At 37.9% G+C, this 21,819-nt stretch overlaps 1 protein-coding gene across 6 annotated transcripts; it reads right to left on the bottom strand.

Annotated features, from left to right (window-relative positions):
* Window positions 1–9: 9 nt before the first annotated feature.
* On the bottom strand, window positions 10–12,751 carry LOC121872355 (tyrosine-protein kinase SRK3-like). 6 transcript variants are annotated; one of them, XM_042375107.1, is made up of 11 exons: window positions 12,674–12,692; window positions 9,469–9,753; window positions 5,400–5,637; window positions 4,501–4,599; window positions 3,866–3,989; window positions 2,567–2,867; window positions 2,095–2,354; window positions 1,267–1,420; window positions 799–930; window positions 358–586; window positions 82–126 (listed from the first exon to the last, which is right to left on the bottom strand). In XM_042375107.1, exons 2-10 carry the CDS (start codon window positions 9,533–9,535, stop codon window positions 372–374), a joined length of 1,590 nt encoding a protein of 529 aa, XP_042231041.1. In that variant the 5' UTR covers window positions 9,536–9,753; window positions 12,674–12,692; the 3' UTR covers window positions 82–126; window positions 358–371. The 6 variants fall into 6 exon arrangements, with proteins under 6 accessions (XP_042231023.1, XP_042231031.1, XP_042231014.1 ...); XM_042375116.1 differs by having other exon boundaries at window positions 85–123; XM_042375089.1 differs by having other exon boundaries at window positions 10–586; window positions 12,681–12,751.
* Window positions 12,752–21,819: the final 9,068 nt, after the last annotated feature.

Genomic DNA, 21,819 nt, shown 5'->3' with positions numbered 1-21,819 from the left:
TTGTGAACTCTTGGAACAATCTGCCAGAAGGTGTTGTGACGGCACCGAGTGTGAGCTCCTTCAAGACCAGACTTGACCAACACTGGAGCAGGTTCAGATACATTCAGGAGCCGGTGCATCTTACTGCTGAAACAGATGTACTCTACAGTAACATCCAAAACATCTCTTATGATGTGGTATTGCCTTTAGAGCCGCATTTATATTTTAGCTACAATAATGACTACAAGATTTATTTTCAAGGTAGCACTGAAAGCGGAAGATATAAACAAGATGAATAATTCAGTTTATAAATTTCGTCTTCCTGGGTGGAATATTAAAAAAAGAGTTCGTTATAAGTGATTTAGTAATTAAGCTAACTTTTGATCGTGGATTCATTGCATCGATAGTTGCGGACCGTAGTAGGATCGTTCTGCTTCGATGTCGTAGTTATCCAGGAATTCGTGGAGGCGTTCGAAGGTTGGCCTCTCTTCGGGGTTTGCTTTCCAGCATGAGTACATGAGCTCGTACAGTGGATCAGGACAGTTAGCGGGCTTACCCATGCGGAATCCATTCTGTACGTTATCGATTACCTCCTGCTTACCCATGCCTGTTGGGAGATACACACAGTTACTTAGCTATTTGATGGGGAGAGAGAGAGAGAGAGAGAGAGAGAGAGAGAGAGAGAGAGAGAGAGAGAGAGAGAGAGAGAGAGAGAGAGAGAGAGAGAGAGAGTAAAATCAGGTAAACTAGGAGGGAGATGACAATAATAAGATATACAAATAGAATGTCCTCTGTAATAACAGAATAAAGGCAACTAACCTGGGTAAGGAACGGCACCGTAGGTAATGATCTCCATCATAAGAATGCCGAAGGACCACACGTCAGACTTGATGGTGAAGTAGTTGTGTAGGAAGGCTTCAGGAGCTGTCCACTTGATGGGGAATTTGGTGTCTGCGGGGGAGGAGGAGAGTATTAATTCCTTGTAATATCACGAGACACCATCATCACCCAACACTACAACCTTTTACCCCATCTCCACAGCCTATCACTACAATCCACCACATGACCCATCACTACACCCATCACTACAATCCACTGCAACAGCCCATCACTACACCCATCATATCAATCAATCACTACAGCCCATCACTACAGGCCATCACTATGGGCCATCACTGCACCCATCACTACAATCCACTACTTACAGAAACCATTAAATACCCACCAATAACACAATCTATTCATCCACGCTTCACACACTGCTAAGCTTATCAAAGAGTCACTTACTGGGTCTCATGTTATACTCTCCTCCGTCACAGATACGAGCTAAACCGAAGTCAGCGACCTTACAGGTGAGTGAAGGTCCCACTAGCACGTTCCGAGCTGCCAGGTCTCGGTGAATAAGCTGTTTGGCCTCCAGGTACTGCATACCCGCAGCCACCTATGTACAATAAGGACTTTCATATACCTTCCAATTTTACCCCACTTTTTTATATACAGTACTCTGGTAATGCCTCTCTCCAGTCTGGGTAATAAAATTAAACTTTTTTGGTGACATTGATAATATGATGAAATTTAAAACTATACAACGATACCGTATCTCTGAAATTTTAAGCAAAAATTGAAGTAGTGTTAAATATTAATTATTAATATAAAATATCCAGTTTTAAAGTAATATTAGTTCTGATGTGAAATATCCTGTAATATCTTATTGGTGTGAAATCTTTAACATTTGTTCTGTATAACGAATTTCGGTGGAATTACAGACGCAGTGAAATTGCCCAGTGTTTGAAAATGATACAAAATCCTTATAGAATATTATTTTGGGATATTTGTGTATAGGTGAGGCAAAAACCCTTACTACGCTTTGTGCATACATTGTATACAGTGCTGTGCTAATAAGGTCATGAACATGTCACCCAACCACACCCTCCTTTCTAAGGTCTCAGCCCCTGAATTTTGGGGGATTACAAAGTTGATAATTTGGGGGATCTAATTGTGAAGTCTCTCTGAAATTTTCTGTAAAATCTCAAACTGTTATCGGTGTAAAATGTAATCTTTATGCACCATCACATATATCTTTACAAAAATCTAATGCCATACTGTAAAAAGTACCTGCGCTCCCATGTAAGTTTGCTCATGGAAAAATATTTTTTGGCCACTGTCGTTTCTGAGAAATTCTAGAAGGGCTCCATCCAACATGTACTCGGTAATGATGAGGATGGGTTCCTCCGTGGTGCAGACAGCGTACAGTACCAGGATGTTGGGATGTCTCAGACTCTTCATAATCCTCGCCTCATCCAGGAAGGCTTCAGTGCTCATCGTCCCCTCCTTTAACAACTTGATAGCAACCTCCACGTCGTTATTCCATGTCCCTGTTGATGTAGTTATTATTATTATTATTATTATTAGTGTTGTTATTATTATTATTATTATTATTATTATTATTATTGTTATTATTATTATTATTATTATTATTATTATTATTATTGTTGTTGTTGTTGTTGGTTGTACGGTCTCTACATGATTTTTCTCTTCTACAGACATACAAACCAACTATGCTCCTGGCCCAAGAGCCCAACAGTACCTAACCAAACATCTCCAAAAGATCCGTGACCAAGCTCCTTCTTGAACTGGAGGGAAGACCTGTCAATCTCCCATTTGTCTTTGGTAGCCTTGCCCATGTCGTACATGCCAGGGAGAGGTCGCTCGCAGGGGTAACGCATCGTCCTGCCAAGTTCTGTTGCATCATGTCCACTCATGTAGTATTCTACCAAGTCATTGAGGGTCTGGAAGACTTTCGTCCTAGTGATGAAGAAGCACGTGTTCTCGGCTGTACAGATGCGGAAGTGTTTAATACGTGCTAAGTAGGATGGCTCTCGAACACTCTGCAATAAAACACATTGACATACTTTTGTCACAAAATAAAAGTCCAAGTAGAGGTACAGTAACTCCCACCTAATGACACTACAAGAGTCATCAAGCTTTATTAAATTATTGTTTGATGCCCATCATGTGTTCTGCTGTGTATCTTGGGTGTTCAGTTGTATAGCTAATTTAATATATACTACTTAATAATTCTTAACCTTCTTGACACTAAAACTAAAAGTGATTATATCACTGACTTGTGAAAATATTCTTACCCAATAACATTATAAGAAAATTATAAATTCAGTCAACTTTTAGATTTCTTTTAATATATTGAAAGTAAAGTAGAAGTAATAATATTGATCAATTTGCCGTAAATCTCACCAAGATATAAACTTGTCTAACAGATTGTAACATTTATAGAAAAAATTACCAACTATGTAAATGGAACAAGATCTTTCAGTTAATGTCTTGTACATGGAATTCTCAAACCCATACACATATTCCATATACTGTAGATGACTAGCCATGAAGACCCAAGATTACTGTCTCTAATAAAATACAGACAGAATGGTCTAAAATTGACTAATGGATTCCTAGGAATATAATGAATGGTTCTAAAGAGAGGAGGATCTGACTGGATAAGATATACTGCATGTAATATCAGAAGGATCCACCTTAAAACCTACTTTGTTTATGATTCACAACAACCATGTTATGTGGAGCACCATATGGATTCACCTTAGGCTCTACGTCAACGATTATAGGAAAGGGAACATAAAAATATTATAGGGAAGGTAGCATGAGTAGACCGTTTGTATTTTTATCTGCCCTACTATACACAAACTTGAAGGTCAAGTCTACAGAGTGACTTTACATCACCGCAAAAAATTCAAAACAGGAGTGACTGGTGACTAAAATCAATGCCTAACATATCTTCAAACCGTTGACTGGTACACCAATAAGGGGAGTTAAGAACAAGCTTACGAAGAATATTTGACTGAGGAAGCCGACCTACCCTGAGTGAGAGGGAGTATCCATGACCAGCATCTGATACTCTGATGAGGAAGGCGCCGGTTCGGTTGATCTTACTGAGGAGTAACTGTTCTGCCTGTACCCGCGTGATGTTGCCAAAGTACCAGCTGCAGCACAACTACAGATGAAATACTACAACACAACTACAGGTGAAATACTACAACACAACTACAGGTGAAATACTACAACACAACTACAGGTGAAATACTACAACACAACTACAGGTTAAATACTACAACACAGCTACAGGTGAAATACTACAACACAACTACAGGTGAAATACTACAACACAACTACAGGTGAAATACTACAACACAACTACAGGTTAAATACTACAACACAACTACAGGTGAAATACTACAACACAACTACAGGTTATATACTACAACACAACTACAGGTGAAATACTACAACACAACTACAGGTTAAATACTACAACACAACTACAGGTGAAACACTACAACACAACTACAGGTTAAATACTACAACACAACTACAGGTTAAATACTACAACACAACTACAGGTTAAATACTACAACACAACTACAGGTGAAATACTACAACATAACTACAGGTTCATTAAAATAACGCTATTAAGATGATGCTTAAAACACTAACTCCTGACACTCGAGAGAGGAGGAGGGGGCGATGTAAGGTACGGGGATGAATCCTTCCTTGCTTGTGTTAACGTGTCTCGCCTGCCACCAATCTTCATCCCTGTGGAAGTGAAGCATCGGGTTAGATAGATAAATATACTGTACTGTATAAATATTAATTCAGTAAAATTGTCATACAAGTTTATATTGATTCAGCATGGATATAACCAGTGCACCTTAGGTACAGAATGTATACAGTGCAGGTAAACAAACACTATATACAGTACAATACCTCCTAGCTTTGGTTAAGTTCAGCTATGGTGGGGTTAGGATCCTTTGAGTTAGGTTAGACTGGGTTATATTTAAAAAAGTTAGCTTAAGTACACAGCTGACTTTCACGAGAATGCCACTCTTATAATCAGATTGAAGAAAGATAATAACATTTTTATATATTAACCCCTTCACTGAGTGGACGCCACTTTTAATATTTTATTTGGCTAACGCCAGCCATAGAGGAAGTCATGCACTGTATAAAGATACACCTGTTTAATCTTTAAAGTACACCTAATGAGAATCACTCAGTGAAATAAGAACTAGAATGGGCTGCTGTGTCTTGATATTTTAATAATTTAATCAAAGAAAACAAGCTTTCGGTCTCCTGGAGAGTGTTTTACGAGCTTCTAGTACAGTCCCACTGAGACCCTACCTGTACAATGCGAAACACACACACACACACTATATATATATATATATATATATATATATATATATATATATATATATATATATATATATATATATATATATATATATATATAGTGTGTGTGTGTGTGTGTGTGTGTGTGTTTTTTTCGCATGTACACCCAAACGGAGCGTCAAAGCTTGAACAGACATGAATAAATGATTCCAACTTAAACTTACGATTGTTGTAGAACCTCCATCAAGTCTCCCTTTTTGAAGCTGAGCTCGGTGGGTCCACGTGCCACGAAGCAGTACATGCCCACCACCAGCATCCGTTCCGGCTGCTGTATCGGCTGCGGCGTGAGGGGCTGGTTTGTGATGGCATTGTTTATTGGTTGGTTTCTCTCGAAGTGGTTCTCCACTTCCCGTGTGGCAGGGGCAATAGGTGCTGGCTCTCTAGGGAGTCCAGGGATCTCATCTGCCAACACAAAATAGAGCTATAGAGCTGAGCTTACGTTAAAAAATAAGTCGGGAAATAATACTTACGTTGAAAATAGCGGCAAACCTGCGAGTTACCTAGGTTTTAGCTGGCTGTAAAGTGTTTCAAGCGTTTACCTGTTAACACTTGTATAGTCAGGTGACATAACTACTGTAACCTTCATTTGGAAATGTTGTCAGATTAAGTTCGTAAGTTAAGGAAGGGTCCAAGTTACTGTACTCAGAAGTTCAAACGATGGGTAATCCTCGTAAGTGAAGATGTAAGAATGCATCAAACTAGTTGACTTGAGCTAAGTTCACAAATATCATCCAAAAATACCATTAAAATTACAGGCTCTATCTCGATACGTCCACTTAATCTTACAGGTGAAGCGATCAAAGATCCACAAATTCTTGATTTACACAAGACTGTGAGGGTGTACTCGTTCAGGTATGACTCAGGTGTATTAAGTTTGGTTGGTGTCTTATTTAAGGAGGACATCCCCCTCTCCCCCTAAATGATGTAAGAATCCTATATATTAGGTAAATAAGGTTTGTTTGTTTGTTTCGATGGTAGAGTTAGCTAATGGATTGTTTTAGACGGTAGAGTGAGTATCATTTATTCCACCACTTTATTGTGATAGAAACATTAATATCAATAACCCTGGAAAGTTTTATGCCAAGCTTCACAGTACTGTGTACTAATGATAAGCTCCCCTTCCTTTACGTTTACCAAAAACGTTAGATACAAATATGGATCACCTGAAAATTATACCCCAACTTCCTTCACCTCCAGATTACCTAAACTAACGGTAACCTATCTAACCTAACCTCACCTGAAAATTAGCCCTCAGCTTATTTTACCTATAGATTAACTACCCCAAGAATAACCTAACCTAACATAGTCCGAACTAATATATAGTAACAATCCCTAGTATAGGTGAAATAAGCCGGGGGTTAATCTTCAGGTGATACATAAAAGAATGTTGACTTTACTTTTATTTTTATCTTTATCCTCTTCACTACTGATTTCGTACCATGGGGGTGCTGGTGGTAGAGTGGTACCGCTCTTGCCTTCGCAAGCTAGATGTTACGGGTTCGATTCCCGGGCCGGTGGAAGTTGTTTGCACATACTTCCTAGCCCCCATTAGTCCCTGTTCACCTAGCAGTAAAGTAGGTACCTGGTGTATCTCGAAAGTTGCGAATTCGTATTCAGGGACAAGTTGTTGGAGCTTCCAATAACTTGATGACATAAACCATTGACTCTCCAGGCTTCTATGCCCTTGACTCTTCAGGCTTCTACGCTCTTAACTCATGAGACATAAAGGCAAGCATGATCTTAGCATGCTTCCCTGTTGGGCACTGTAAACGCTTCTGCGCTTCACCTTCACAAGGCTGTAGGGGAGTGCCCAATAAAAAAAAAAAAAAAATTCGTACCATAACATTATTATATTTCGAATCATAACTTCCACTGAACCTCCTTCCCCTCTGTCACTAGCCTTTATTGACTGATTGATATCATAATATTAATAAATTTCGTACCATGACATCTTTCATTTGAGATAAGAAGGACTGTTTACAACGTTCTCCACGTTGCTCGCGCAAGACCGTCGCGCACCGGATGCCACACCCTGATAAACCTCACTGGAAATTTATGATAAATATCATCGATAAACTAATAAACACTTAATTTTACGATGGATAGTTAAGTCCCTTTAAACTTTCTGTAACTACAGTGCTGCAGAGGTATCAATACAATATTAAATTAGTCATACCTCTTGCATATTTGTTACCTTGTATGGTATGGGTACAATGTTTTGTACTTGCTAAAAACCCCGTGAAATATAAAATACTTTTTTTTACGGGGAATAGCCCACCCGGGCACAGGTCATCGACCCACAATGAGGCCCAGAGGGCGAAAAATAAGAGTAAAAAGAAATTATATGTGCCTCTTTAACAACACTGCCAACACTTGCCTACTAACAGCACTGTCAACACTTACACTGTGCCTGTTTGCAACACTGCCAACACTTGCCTGCTAACAGCACTGTCAACACTTACATTGTGCCTGTTTGCAACACTGCCAACACTTGCCTGCTAACAGCACTGTCAACACTTACATTGTGCCTGTTAACAACACTGCCAACACTTGCCTGCTAACAGCACTGTCAACACTTACACTGTGCCTGTTAACAACACTGCCAACACTTGCCTGCTAACAGCATTGTCAACACTTACATTGTGCCTGTTTGCAGCACTGTCAACACTTGCCTGCTAACAGCACTGTCAACACTTATCTGGAAAAAAATAACGCTCGGCAGTGTTTTATTAACACCTTGAGGGGCAGGGGTTTCTCTCAGTTAAGTAAAATCGTCTGGTGTTAGCCAGAATAAAATACTTAAATGCGCCGCTGCCCTCTAAAGGGTTATGTGTCCATGAAAAATAAATGTGTTGCTCTCGGGGCACCAGCAGTTGACCGAGTTATCTTTTATCCTCTTCGCCACTGATCGACTAGTTAGTCGCTTGGGCGGTCGGTTACGTCTCTGATACGCATTGTTGGGAGATACTGGGCATGCTCTGGCTCCTGAATATATCGGAACCTGCTCCAGTGTTGGTCAAGTATGGCCTTGAATAAGCTCACACTCGGTGCCGTCACAACGCTCTCCGGCAGATTGTTCTAAGACTTCACAATTCTCACTCCGAAAAAAATTGCCCTCGCAGTTTTCTGGACTTGTGGCTTCTTTAACCTTGAGCTGTGACCCCTTGTGGGGTGGAGGTTAGCCAGCACCGAAAACACTAACTATATTTTTAAGAGGTAAACGAAATGTAAACAGCCAGGTCTTTAGATAATTACTTTAAGCAAGTAATTCCATCCTTTAGGACAATTTATAATGTTTCGTAACATTTCTTCACTCAGCTTTACATATGTGGTACATATACAACTACTCAATAAGCATATCATCATGGCGGATGATAACTAAAATGTCAGAATGACAAAGCAAAACAGACTACTGTAATGACTTTAATATGACACCACCAAAGAATACAAAACAAAATCTAACATTAATCATTAAGAAACGTAAATGTGATAACAAATATTAAGAAAAAAATGAAAACGATGATTAAGAAATAAATATATTTTCACGAATATCAAGAAACAAATTGGATAGAAACAACTGATAACGGAGATTAAGAAACACTCAATTATCAAAGACAACGAATAGGATACAATACGTAGGAACACTGTAACGAGGCCGTTTTGGATGTAGTGGACCTCGGCCAATTGAGCAAGGTGGCAACGAAGGGCGTGGCGCGAGTGAACCCTTGACTACAGTATCATTTAAAAAAAGTATCTTTACCAACAGTATATGAATGTCATAAAATCAGGTAAAATAAACCGGGGATTAGTCTTCAGGTGATACATAAAAGTGGAAGGACAGGTGATGAGAGGAATTGTTAGAAAAACTCAAATATCAGTTTGAAGTGGTGAAATCATGAGAAGGTTAAAGGTCAGTGTGGCATATACTGGATGGGAAGACCCAACTGCCTGGGGGTAGATCTGAATCAGTGACTACACGACTTTCTATAAAAAATCTTATACTATAATACTTAGAAGCAAAGAGGGGGTCTGATTTAATGTGTGTGATCATGCACGAGTGAAAACCTGATGTATATGATCTCTCCAGCAACCTTTAAGCTCTCAGGAAGTCTCGTATCAAAACAGGAAACAGTTACCACATTACTCTTACAGTGCTTCATTACTGAAGTCAGTACGGGTGTCATACGCAACTAATGTAGAGTTGGTGGCAATGACTCGCATATGTTGACCTACCTTGATTGTTGATATGGATGTCTTCGGAGTTCGATTTGGAACAGCATTTGCAGCACCATTGTCCCATCCTGTCTTCCTCTTTGCACCTCAATCTTTATACTAATTGTTGTCAATCTCGTTTATCATGGATCTGTATCACATCATTGTCTTGTGCATAGTTTGCTTACCGAGGCCTAATCATTTATTTTCCGTTGTACTTTAGTAGCTATTTCTTATTTGTTCTTAGCTGTGCACTAATTTAATTTTTTTCTAATGGGTGTTATCATAAAAGAAATGATTAAAGACCTGGAACCAAATAGCATAGTATGTAAATTCACTGTTTCCAACAAATCCATTTATCCTTATGTTTGAAAGTCAAAATAATTCCAAATAGGATTTACCCCATGTCCGTGTAATTAATTGACCAAACGGTAGGGTTAAGATAGGTAATGTTAGAATTTCGACTAACGAAGCATTAAACATTCGGAATATGTAGTCGTAACCCATCAAAACTTATATAATACGTTTACGTTTCATGCTTTATTCTCTCAGTGGATCACGCAATATCTTAAAAAAATCAGCAACTTGGGAGGTGTGGCAGATAGTGCAGCCTAGTCTCTGTCATATGATTTCACATCCGAGTTTATGCTGCATTTGATCGAGCTATGAATTGTGTTCATTTTAACCTTCGCATAAAGGAACAAATGCACACAAAATTCTCTTCATACACTTACATCAACTGTTACACATGCATCCATCTTGCACATGCGACCATGCTCATACATAACACGCAAATGCATCAAACAAGAACACACTGCATACTCTATTCCCAAACCAGTGTTTAACTATCTCGCGCTTAAATCTAATTTTTTATAATTTAAAACCATTGCTACGAGTTCTCTCCTGGGTGGATAGTTTGAGTGCCATTGTTAAATCACTTCGTTTAACCCTGACTTCCATTTATACACCTAGATCATATCGCCCCTTCCTCTACGTCTGTCGAGGGAGTGCAAATTAAGATGCTTTAAAGAGTCTCTGTACTCAAGGTTCCTAATGCCCGGGATTAGTCTTGTCATTCTCCTCTGAATTCTTTCTAGGAATTCTATATCCATTCTGTAGTACGGTGACCAGAACTGAACCACATAATCCAAACGAGGTCTCACAAGCCCAAGATATAGTTTTAGGATAACCTCACTAGTTTTGCAACTAGCACTCCTTTGTATGAACCCAAGTACTTTGTTAGCCTTATTTCAAACAAATGCGCATTGTTTAAGATTCCTACTGATCATTACTCCTAAATCTTTTTCACAATCGGATTTCTCTATAACATCGTTGCTCATCTGATATCTGGTTTCTCTGTTTACACCTCCTAGACTTTACATTTGTCCACAATAAATTTCATCTGCCATTTTTCAGACCACGCGAAAAAATGTTTAGACCTTCCTGTCAGGTTTAATTACACGGCTTATTTTAGCGTCATCAACAAATTAACTTATGTTGCTGTCTACGCCTATATCTTTATCGTTTATGTATATAATAAATAGCAAGGGTCCAAGTACTGAGCCTTGGGGGTACTCCACTAGTGACGTTTCCCCATTCGGATTTAGTGCCATCAATTTAATGCTACTAGCTGTTTCCTGTTCGGTAACCACGCCCTAATCCATTTTAGAATATTTCCTCCAATTGCATGAGCCTCCACTTTTCGTATTAGTCTTTCGTTGAAAAGAATGTTAATAGATTTGTCAGAAATGAACGCCCACTTGTGCTTCTCGAGAAGATTTTGAATAGCTTGAAATTATTGCTTCCAGCAATTTGCCTATAATTGAAATTAAACTAATTGGATTCGACACTTCTGCACACACACACACACACACACAAGCTTATCACAGGATGTGCGCTATGGTGGTCGCTCAGTATCTAAATAAAAATTCGGTTAACATTTTTCATTAATATTTCGTTATTCCCATTACTTTGTCAGCAAAACATTAGCTACACATAGCCATCCTCTGCAATTCCGAAATCAGTCTTCATAAAGTGTTGCTGGAGTGCGAGTTTTCGAGACAACAAACTTACCCAATTGCATGAGGCTATAATAGCACAGTAACTAACGACTCGAGGTTCCCTAACCTGACAATATAATAATATATAATGGTTACCCCTCGTACTCGAGGCTGGCCAGCCCTAGGACCACTTGCCAACAGCACTGGCTAACCATTACCCCGGAACACATCAGCAAACCAATTAACACAGAGGTTCTCAATTACTGCTGGGTAAACAGAGACAGGGGCAAATGGCGTAAAGAAACTTGCCTATAGTTTCACCATGCCTGGAATCGAACGAACCCGGGTCTACTCACTTGCGAGGTGAGCATGCTGACCATTACACCACAGGTCGCCACAACTAAGCCACTAACGATAACGTTTCGATATTCTTAACATTTACCAGCTGATAAATTTTTCATTAGTGTGAGGCGACACAACTAATAGTTGTATACTTTTCACCACAAAAGTTCTCACAAGATTCCGATCACGTTAAATCTAACAAGTTTTTGATAAGAAATATCCAGGAGAAACCGATGGTTTGTGAGATTGTGTTGTAGTTTTCACCATTATAACAGTTACTGTTTGAAAATGATGTTTAGGATCAGTGCCCGGACTATGAAAGTTGCGTCCGATATATATTTTATTTTTTGCCGTAGGAGGCCGAAGCCGATGACCGTCACCATTAGACAGTAATATTTTCCATCTTCAGAGAGAGAAGGCTTAAGCCCTAAAATTATTTACTGTATATAACTTAATTACAGCTAATTTTCAAGTCTTAATATATTCGTTAATGTAGTTAAATATTCTAATGTTGACTATTTTGCTTATCTTGACACCTTATTATCACAGCTAATTTCACGTCAAAACAAGATAAAGACAATACACAATTTCTTCAGGTTTTTATGTGTTCGTACACAAGTCGTATTAAATGTCATGTGGAACATACTCATCATTTCAGTTACGACGTATATGTAAAAAAAATACATTTCGTTTCGAATGAAACAAGATAATCACTACACTCATTAAGATACAGAAAAAGTTTCAAAAAGCGTAAAGTTATTTCCGATTAATGAAAACGCTGGACCCACAACTCAATTGGCACACGCAATACCAGCCGATGCATAAGATAATCACTTGGGCCAATGGATAATACAGCACACAACCGCGGCACACACACGATATACCACGCACATGCTACGCGTCCCGGGGCAGCGCGTACACTGTCGTATCATTTGTCAGACTCAAAAGAAGATATACTGTCGACTGCATCCTCATGTAGTAGACAGTTTATACACCAAGGGTGATGATGTCGGAAGTTTCCACAGGATCCCCGACATACCGTTAAATTTGGCAGGAAACGTCAAACGACTCTAAACTTTACAATTATATATATATATATATATATATATATATATATATATATATATATATATATATATATATATATATATATATATATATATATATAGTGCTGGGAACTTCGTGTTTTCTTCTTTCCTTGTGGTTATCAGCATATACCTGGATCACGCAACTACAGTGATTTACTTGCATATATATATATATATATATATATATATATATATATATATATATATATATATATATATATATATATATATATATATATATATATATATGTTTTCTTCTTTCCTTGTGGTTATCAGCATATATATATATATATATATATATATATATATATATATATATATATATATATATATATATATATATATATATATATATATATGTATATATACAAATATATAATTGTAAAGTTTAGAGTCGTTTGACGTTTCCTGTAACTTGAAAATTGCCGCCTGGGCTGTTTCATGGAGTTTTTCTTCAGGACGAAGAGAACTTTATATACGAACACTTAAAATACAGACAAATAAGGCAGATCTAATTTACCATATATTCGTTCCATATGTCAAAACTATTTCATTATTATTTTAATGGACCAATATACCCTCATAGAACGACTGAAACTAATATCTGAAATCAAAGTCTTAATAATATGCCAGAGGCGAGACTCAAACTGGACTTGCGGGGAACGTGATGTTTCTCCTCCATCCTGTGTGAGTGGTCACTCCGGGGGTCACCATTTGTCGGGTACGGGTTATTTGGTTCACACTCAGGATGGGATGGAGAAAGGAAACTCACAATGTGCTCTCTGAATACATATTGTATTGGATGTACAATGCAGCTTGGTGCTGGGAAGGCAGCAAGGTTACAAGCGTTGAGTAGAGAGAGTTGGTTGGTGAGGGTGCTCAGAGGAGGACCAGCTTGTGGGTCGCCATGCTCGCCGGCGGGAGCGAAGGAGGTGGTGTTACTTGGAGACTGGCTGTAGTTAGAAAGATGTAGGTCACCACGAGGTCAGGTCCTATATAGCGGAGGTAGGCGTGGCTTAATAGTTGACCTCCGTCATGTAAGGCGGCGTTGGTTGACCTAGACCACGAGGCATACACTGGGGAATTCGCGGGGTCGGCTTACTCAGCGACAAACAGCGTTTGAAGGGGAGGAATCCACTACAATACTCCCCTTTCCCTCCAGGCGGTGTAGGAGACTTGTTGTCTGCAGGGTTGCATGGCACATGTGAGGCAGAACGGTGGCGGTGCATGCCACATGTGAGACATAACGGCGAGGGCGTGGATGAGCCGGCCGCTAGGGGGGGCAACTGTCTAGACACACGAGATCTGTGGGAGAAGAGAAGGAGAAAAAGGGCGTGTGGTGGCGATGAATGCTGTGCTTCCCTCGTGACAGGTACAGAGTCCTCAGATGCGCCTGCTGGGGTGTGTGGGTCTGGGTCAGGAGCAGGGGCTGCATCAGGAAGAGGGTCTATGACAGCAGCAGGGTGCACGACAGCAGCAGGGTGCAGGACAGTAGCAGGGAGTACCTGAGGGAAGAAAAGAGGGGTGTGTGGATCCGCGTCAGGAGGAGCGGCAGGGGGTACTGCTAGGCCGGGGCGGCGTCTGAGGCAGGACGGGTGTGTTGGGGTAGGAAGAGGAGCTGGTGTCTGCTTAGAGTAGCAGAGCTGCTCTAGGGTGTCCTACCTGCAGTGTAGAGACAGTAGTTGTAGAGCCGATGAGAGCTACCTCTGTGTTGATAAGCCAGTCTTCCATGTTGCTTGAAGACTGGGAGAGTGATCGGTTTCTCCTCCATCCTGTGTGAGTGGTCACTCCGGGGGTCACCATTTGTGGGGTACGGGTAATTTGGCTCACACTCAGGATGGGATGGAGAAAGGAAACTCACAATGTGTTCTCTGAATACAGATTATATTGGATGTACAATGCAGCTTGGTGCTGGGAAGGCAGCATGGTTACAAGCGTTGAGTAAAGAGAGCTGGTTGGTGAGGGTGCTCAGAGGAGGACCAGCTTGTGGGTCGCCATGCTCGCCGGCGGGAGCGAAGGAGGTGGTGTTAGTTGGAGACTGGCTGTAGTTAGAAAGAGGTAGGTCACCACGAGGTCAGGTCTTATATAGCGGAGGTAGGCGTGGCTTAATAGTTGACCTCCGTCATGTAAGGCGGCGTTGGTTGACCTAGACCACAAGGCATACACTGGGGAATTCGCGGGGTCGGCTTACTCAGCGACAAACAGCGTTTGTAGGGGAGGAATCCACTACAATAATAATAACAACAATAATAATAAAGAAATAAAAAAATAAAAAAAAAGATCAAAAGTGAGAAACAATACTGTACTGTATATGTAGGTTGTGTTGCCAATAGTAAGAGACCCTACAATTGTGTGTAAATGAGGCAAAGTCAGATCACCAATCTGGGACTTGGTCACAATTTTCGTGATGCCAGATGGCAGCAGGGTCTACCATTAGTCAACACTTATGCTGCCAATATCTTCCCAGGTGGTAGTACCTCCCTGTTTGGTAGCTGCCTACTACCTACTTAAAACTCTTATCCACATACGAGAAATGATACCAAACAATTACCTGGACTAGTAAGATCAGATTATTGTCATTCAACAAAGCATTAAAACCCAGTGCATCTTAAACCCTAGAGATATTTATAGATATTGTATAAATTATAGAAACATCATAAAATAGCGTCAAAATTGGGTTTCATAAATTCAGTGGGGGTTCGGTGTTAATTCTGTGGCATATTCAAATAGCGCATATACTATTTGTTTAATGTTAACTTTTATATTATAAGAGATTTTAATTCAGTGAGACAATTTTTAAAGACAAAATTAAATGCTTTAAATAGTAAACATCTGTAAACGAAAGATTCTCGTTACCCATTTATTTCCGCGCTCCTGATTGGTCGATTCAAAAGTAGTTGGCTATAGTATTATTAGTGAGAGCTCCTCCGTAAGTTGGTGTTTTCGTCGTATTTATGAGTATTTACGGTTAACCATCGAGCTAGGAGGAAGTAGTAAGTATGTGGTAATATGTTGTTAAAGGTCTAATTGTCCCAGTCGTCGAGAATTACTTGATTTAGACAATAGTTCTTCGGGTGTTTTGGAGGCTGTCCGTCATTGTTTATATACCCTAACGTAGTTGTTTAAATCGCTATGCTAATTTCATAGGTGAATTTTATATAGTTTTAAGGATTTACTTGTCAACACTTATTTCTGAATTATATTTTGATTGAAGAGTATCCTGCATTATTTTCGGACGGTGTTAAATGGCCAGATCTCTTGACAAGTTGTTACGGAACCTCAGTGAAATTATTGTCTCAGGCCAAGACAAAATAAACTGAGGAATAATACTGAAAAAGATTTGAAAACGTTTCAGCTTTGGCTTGAGTTATCCTGGCAGAATACAGCAAAGAGTGAGTGAATGATTCTGGTGTGTGAGTTTGTAACCGCCTGATGTGGGAAGAACAATTTGAGAATTATGGATTTTAATATTGACTGTTACTATGTACGTACCTACGAATTTGGAACTTATTTGACTTGTATTTGATGAATTAATCACAAATATTCCAATGGAATTTGATAATATAAAGGCAGTGGATATTTTGCTGTGACAGGCTAAGTTCCTACTAATGCTGTTTTACCATGAGTGGTCTGATTGGCTAATAAAATATAAAATCTAAACGAAAATGCACAGAACCCGGTCCAACGAATTACCCAAAAGTACCCAAAAGTATATTAAATCATATATGTTTTACATCAATAAAACCTGATTAATAATGTTTTCATTGAAATGTAGTCAAAATAATGAAATAATAAATAGCGAAAAATGCTAAATTCCAAAGAGTCGCCTATCCAAAATGGAGATGTAATTACCGATGTTTCTGTTACTTTGGGGTATTTAACATAGCCTAGGATTTACTTTTTGTTGGGTTAGGTTAGGTTAGCGAAGTGCATCACGATGGATCTGAGTTATCTCCTTTGTTCACGAACTCTTTGGAATTTAGCGTTCGCCAATACTGAAAGTTTTTCGCTGTTTATTATTTCATCTTACAAATTATTTTTACAAAATTACACTAAAAATATTATTAAACATGTTTTGTGTATGTATAACAGATATTCGTTAAGATTTTACCCTTATTTGCTATACTTTGGGGTACTTTTGTGGCTCCCCACAGAACCTATTAGAACCTAACCTAACCTAACCTAACCTCACCTAATTTCCTAGACTGCGCATTGTCATTTTTCTAATATAATCCAAACAACGTCCTTAGAAAAAATAAATGTAGTGGATATTTCACCATTTTGTTCACCGGTAATGGACAATTAGCCAATCAGAGCACACACGGTAAAATTATCGTTTCGGTCATCCACCTACAGAGTATTTGGAAGTAAGTCAGAATCAGGTAAATTTATAGTACTTCACACAACTCTGTTAAAAAGTAAAAAAATATGTTTTTCTAGTGTTTTTTTATTTTTTCCATGACTGATTTTCGTCGGAAATTGCCTGTATATATATATATATATATATATATATATATATATATATATATATATATATATATATATATATATATATATATATATATATATATATATATATATATCTATATATATATATATATATATATATATATATATATATATATATATATATATATATATATATATATATATATATATATATATATATATATATATATATATATATATATATATATATATATATATATATATATATATATATATATATATATATATATATATATATATATATATATATATATATATATATATATATATATATATATATATATATATATATATATATATATATATATATATATATATATATATATATATATATATATATATATATATATATCCCCAACAAGATAAGGGATCCTGTTGGAAACTGGGGTTTTGGCTGGGGGAGAGAAACAAGCGTTTTTCTGACAAATCATGGCCAAGTGGGGAAAAAAATAGAACAGTACGGTAATACCAAAATAGTGCTAGTAGGAACTTAGCTGGTCAAGGAAAAATATCCACTGCATAATATACAGTAAATCACAGTCAAACTAAATACTATATTGAAATGATCTGAAGGTATATTTTTATTTTCGGACTACATGGGAATCTAAGGAATTTGATCTTTGCAAACACTGGACAATTCTAAGACAGTTTTCTTGTATGACATTTCCCTCATAGATGACTTCTCCAAACCAGGGGGCTCTGCTCTCCTGCATCCCTGGCATATATAAGTCGTTTGCCAATAGTAAAGGGAAAAATTCCTAAGATTCTCATGTTGTCCAAAACAAATAATACCTGACCGAAAAAAAAAAGCTTTGGGTAAGTTAATTTGGTACAATTTACGTTTGATGAATTATATAATATAGCAGCTTCTGGTACTTCAGAAAATTCCCAGTCCTGCCAAATGTCAAAAAGGGCCCTCATGATTTTACGCCCTTTAAATTCAAGATTACACAAGTTAGTGTGGACTTTGGGAGTGATCTGAAAAATATATGATTTGTCATATAAAGTTAGATTAGGTTAGGTCCTTTTCATTATTTAGGAAGACCCTATAATACAGTATGTACTGTATGTTCCAAAAACATACTCAGTTTTAGGTTAAGGAGACAGTTACCACCTTATTTCCTGATACTGTATGTTTGTTTTATGGAGCTGTTAGAGATGTTTTTGTTAAAATATTTAAAATATTGTAGGAGAGAAAGAAAAAGAAGCAATAATGTAGACTTACAAAAATAGTACTCATGGTATTCCAACTGAATGTTAAAGTCATGTCTCAAACACTCACTCATCGATGCTTGGAACTAGACCACTAATTACTTCTGCCTATACAATATGCACCATTCAACCACAACCAAACTTGTATTACCTGAAAAATAATCAAATATTGATAGGTCAAGTGGGGTTTGTTAGTTTTTTATTATTATACCTGCTGTCATTCAATATTAAGCCTTTTTGCGAAATCAGTGATTACAAAACTGACACCTTAGGGTAACTTGTTATTATTTTTGTAAGATTAAACTTTTTTTCTTTAGCACTGGATGTGCATTATGTAGGCTAAAACACATCTCATGATTCCACAGAAAATATTATGATTTAAAGTGGTTACTACCATTTTGTCACCCCAACCTTCTCTCTCTCCTAACCTTTCAAATAAAACAGTAAAATGCATTGTAAAATTACCCAACAGGTTATACAAAAATGTATGAGCATAATCGTAAGGTGTGTACAGTACAGTATACATAACTGTAATCACTTTTTACTCTAACACTGATTTAACGGTATTCTTGGCTGATTATATGCTGGTACATTATTACACAACACAGGTTGTATGCAAAAAAAGCAGTGAGCAAGTGAACAAACTTGTACAATGACAAGCAGACAATGAACTAAGAGTTTGAGGAGATAGGCTGCAAAATACAGCAGTCAACCATAGGCATCCCATGCAGTCACATGACAGTAGTGGTCAATCGTAGCTCACAAATGCTCTGAACCTACCCACCCATGCACATGGCACGCATCCCTGTGGTGGAAACTGGGGTAGTGATCCGCTAGCCTTGGATAGTCCAAAGGCAATGTAATGCTTGTCAGTTTCTATCAAATAAACTTCACTAATACTCTTGTAGACATACTACAGTAGAACGTCAATTTAACACGAGATACGTTCAAAGAGAGGTTGCTTTAAATTGAATTCGCACTAAATCAAAGTGCTGTTTTAAAGGAACAATTTAGTTTGGTGCTTGAGAGAAACACAAAATAATAAAAGGACTTTTGTTAACTAATAAATATGAAAAAAAATATATGCCATAATGATATACTGTATATACAGCAAGCACTCCCTGCAGTCAAGTTAAGAGCTGGACGGTACTGTTGCTGCGTGGTACTGTACTACACTACTTTCTGCTGCTTCGTGTCACTGGCCCTTCCCCTGCATTTTCACTTTCCTCTCAACTTAGTTTTTCATTACTTATCCTATCAAAAATAGATTTTCACCCACCTTTAGTTAGGCAAGTCATCCTGTGAAGATGCAGTGCCCAAGTCAGCCAGCTCATCATCCACATCACTGTCTAGTGGTGTGGCTGTGGAGGCACCTGACACGCGGGAAGCACTGGGTGACGGCCATGTCTGCCCAGATGTAGATGGGCCAGTTAATAATGTAGTGGCTGGCCTCTTGGACATAGTGGCGATGGTTGATGCATGTGGTGGAAGGAGAGTGTCACACTGTATATTCTTTCACTAGAGTGTCAGCGTGAGAACTGAGGATGTGGGTGGGTGGCGGGCAGCCTTGTAGCGTGCCCAGAGAGGCGTCTGACGCGAAACTTAAAGTATTGTGTATTTCCCTATGACACTCCAGATTTGACTCGCGTAAATTAGGAAAGATTCGCTTTAAATTAATACTTTGTCCTTAATTGTGGGTGTCACTTTAAATCAATAACTTTAAATCGATTCACGTTAAATCGACGTTCTACTGTGTTACTGATTAGAGACCAAGCGTAAACCTAAGCAAGGGATCCTCCTGGAGATAAGCACCTGACTGCTTTGCTATCCTTGTTGAAGTTACATTACTGTTTTCCATTGTTGTTTACCTACACTCATGACACACAGGAAACTGTATACAGTACTCCCACAGCCTACATGTACTAATATACACTGTACCTGCATTGTCTATATTCATGCTGCACTGCATGCAGTGTAATATCTCCATTAGCCGAATCCCTCTTAACTGGAACTCTCTGATAGCCCTCGGTATTGAAACTATGGGAACTAGTATATACAGTGTTGGGAGGTCAACTGTGTATGACATTAAAAAGGAAAAAGGAACAATTGCTGAAGAATTATGCACACAGTGTCACTAAGGAAGCAATAACAATATGTAAGCATATGAAATAAGGAAAAAGTGGGGAACTTGATAAATGCCTGATACAGTGGTTTCATCAGCATAGGAATAATGTTTTTAAACTTGCAGGTGAAAATATTATTCAGCAGGCCAAGAAGTTCCATGAGAAAGTTAATTTGCAACATGAGTGGGTAAATTCATTTGGATTGATTAATTACCAAAGTATATGTACATATACCCTGTAGTATACAGTACATGTATATACAAGCTTAATGTCATGTCTGTGATTCGTGCCATCCCATACTTGCTGTTAAATTGAAGCACAACCTGTACATGTTTTAGTATTTTTATTTTTATTTATTTTTCAGAAAATGGAAGCTACTGACAACTTTCTCTGTCTTTATCAGAATGTACAAGAAAAATGTTTAGAAGCACTTAACAAGTTTGAGGTAAGATTTTTATGCTTCATATGTAATTTTTTTTAGATTTGATATTAATCAGTCCTCGTGGCCAAAGCAAAGGACTCGCATGGAAATCTTATGGTGATTGTGTGGCTAACCTTGGTTAAATCAACTTACCTTTGTTTGTATACCTGCACTGTCCATGTACTGTACTACATGCAGAATGAATTTGAACTTGTATGACAATTGTACTGAAGAGACATCTATCTACCCGGTATCTCTTGTGTAAAGTGCATCTGTAGGGAGACCATCTAAGGAAATCACTGTACAGAACTCGACTGCCTGTACTGTATTGGGTGAGTTTGTGGGAGTGCCAGCAAAACACAGTGTGGAGATGGTGAATTGACAATCTTTTATTAACATGTATTCTCAGGAAAATACCTACACTGTTTCTGGCTCGCCTGGGGACTAAATTTGGAAAAAAAGAGAGTATATATATATATATATATATATATATATATATATATATATATATATATATATATATATATATATATATATATATATATATATATATATATATATATATATATATATATATATATATATATATATATATATATATATATATATATATATATATATATATATATATATTGAGAGTTCTTCTTTTTCTTTTATTCAGGAACATTTCTTGTGGT

Source organism: Homarus americanus, unplaced genomic scaffold (assembly GCF_018991925.1).
Source record: "Homarus americanus isolate GMGI-L3 unplaced genomic scaffold, GMGI_Hamer_2.0 scaffold55640, whole genome shotgun sequence".
Taxonomy (NCBI): Eukaryota; Metazoa; Arthropoda; class Malacostraca; order Decapoda; family Nephropidae; genus Homarus; species Homarus americanus.
This window is presented reverse-complemented; position numbering and strand designations above follow the sequence as displayed.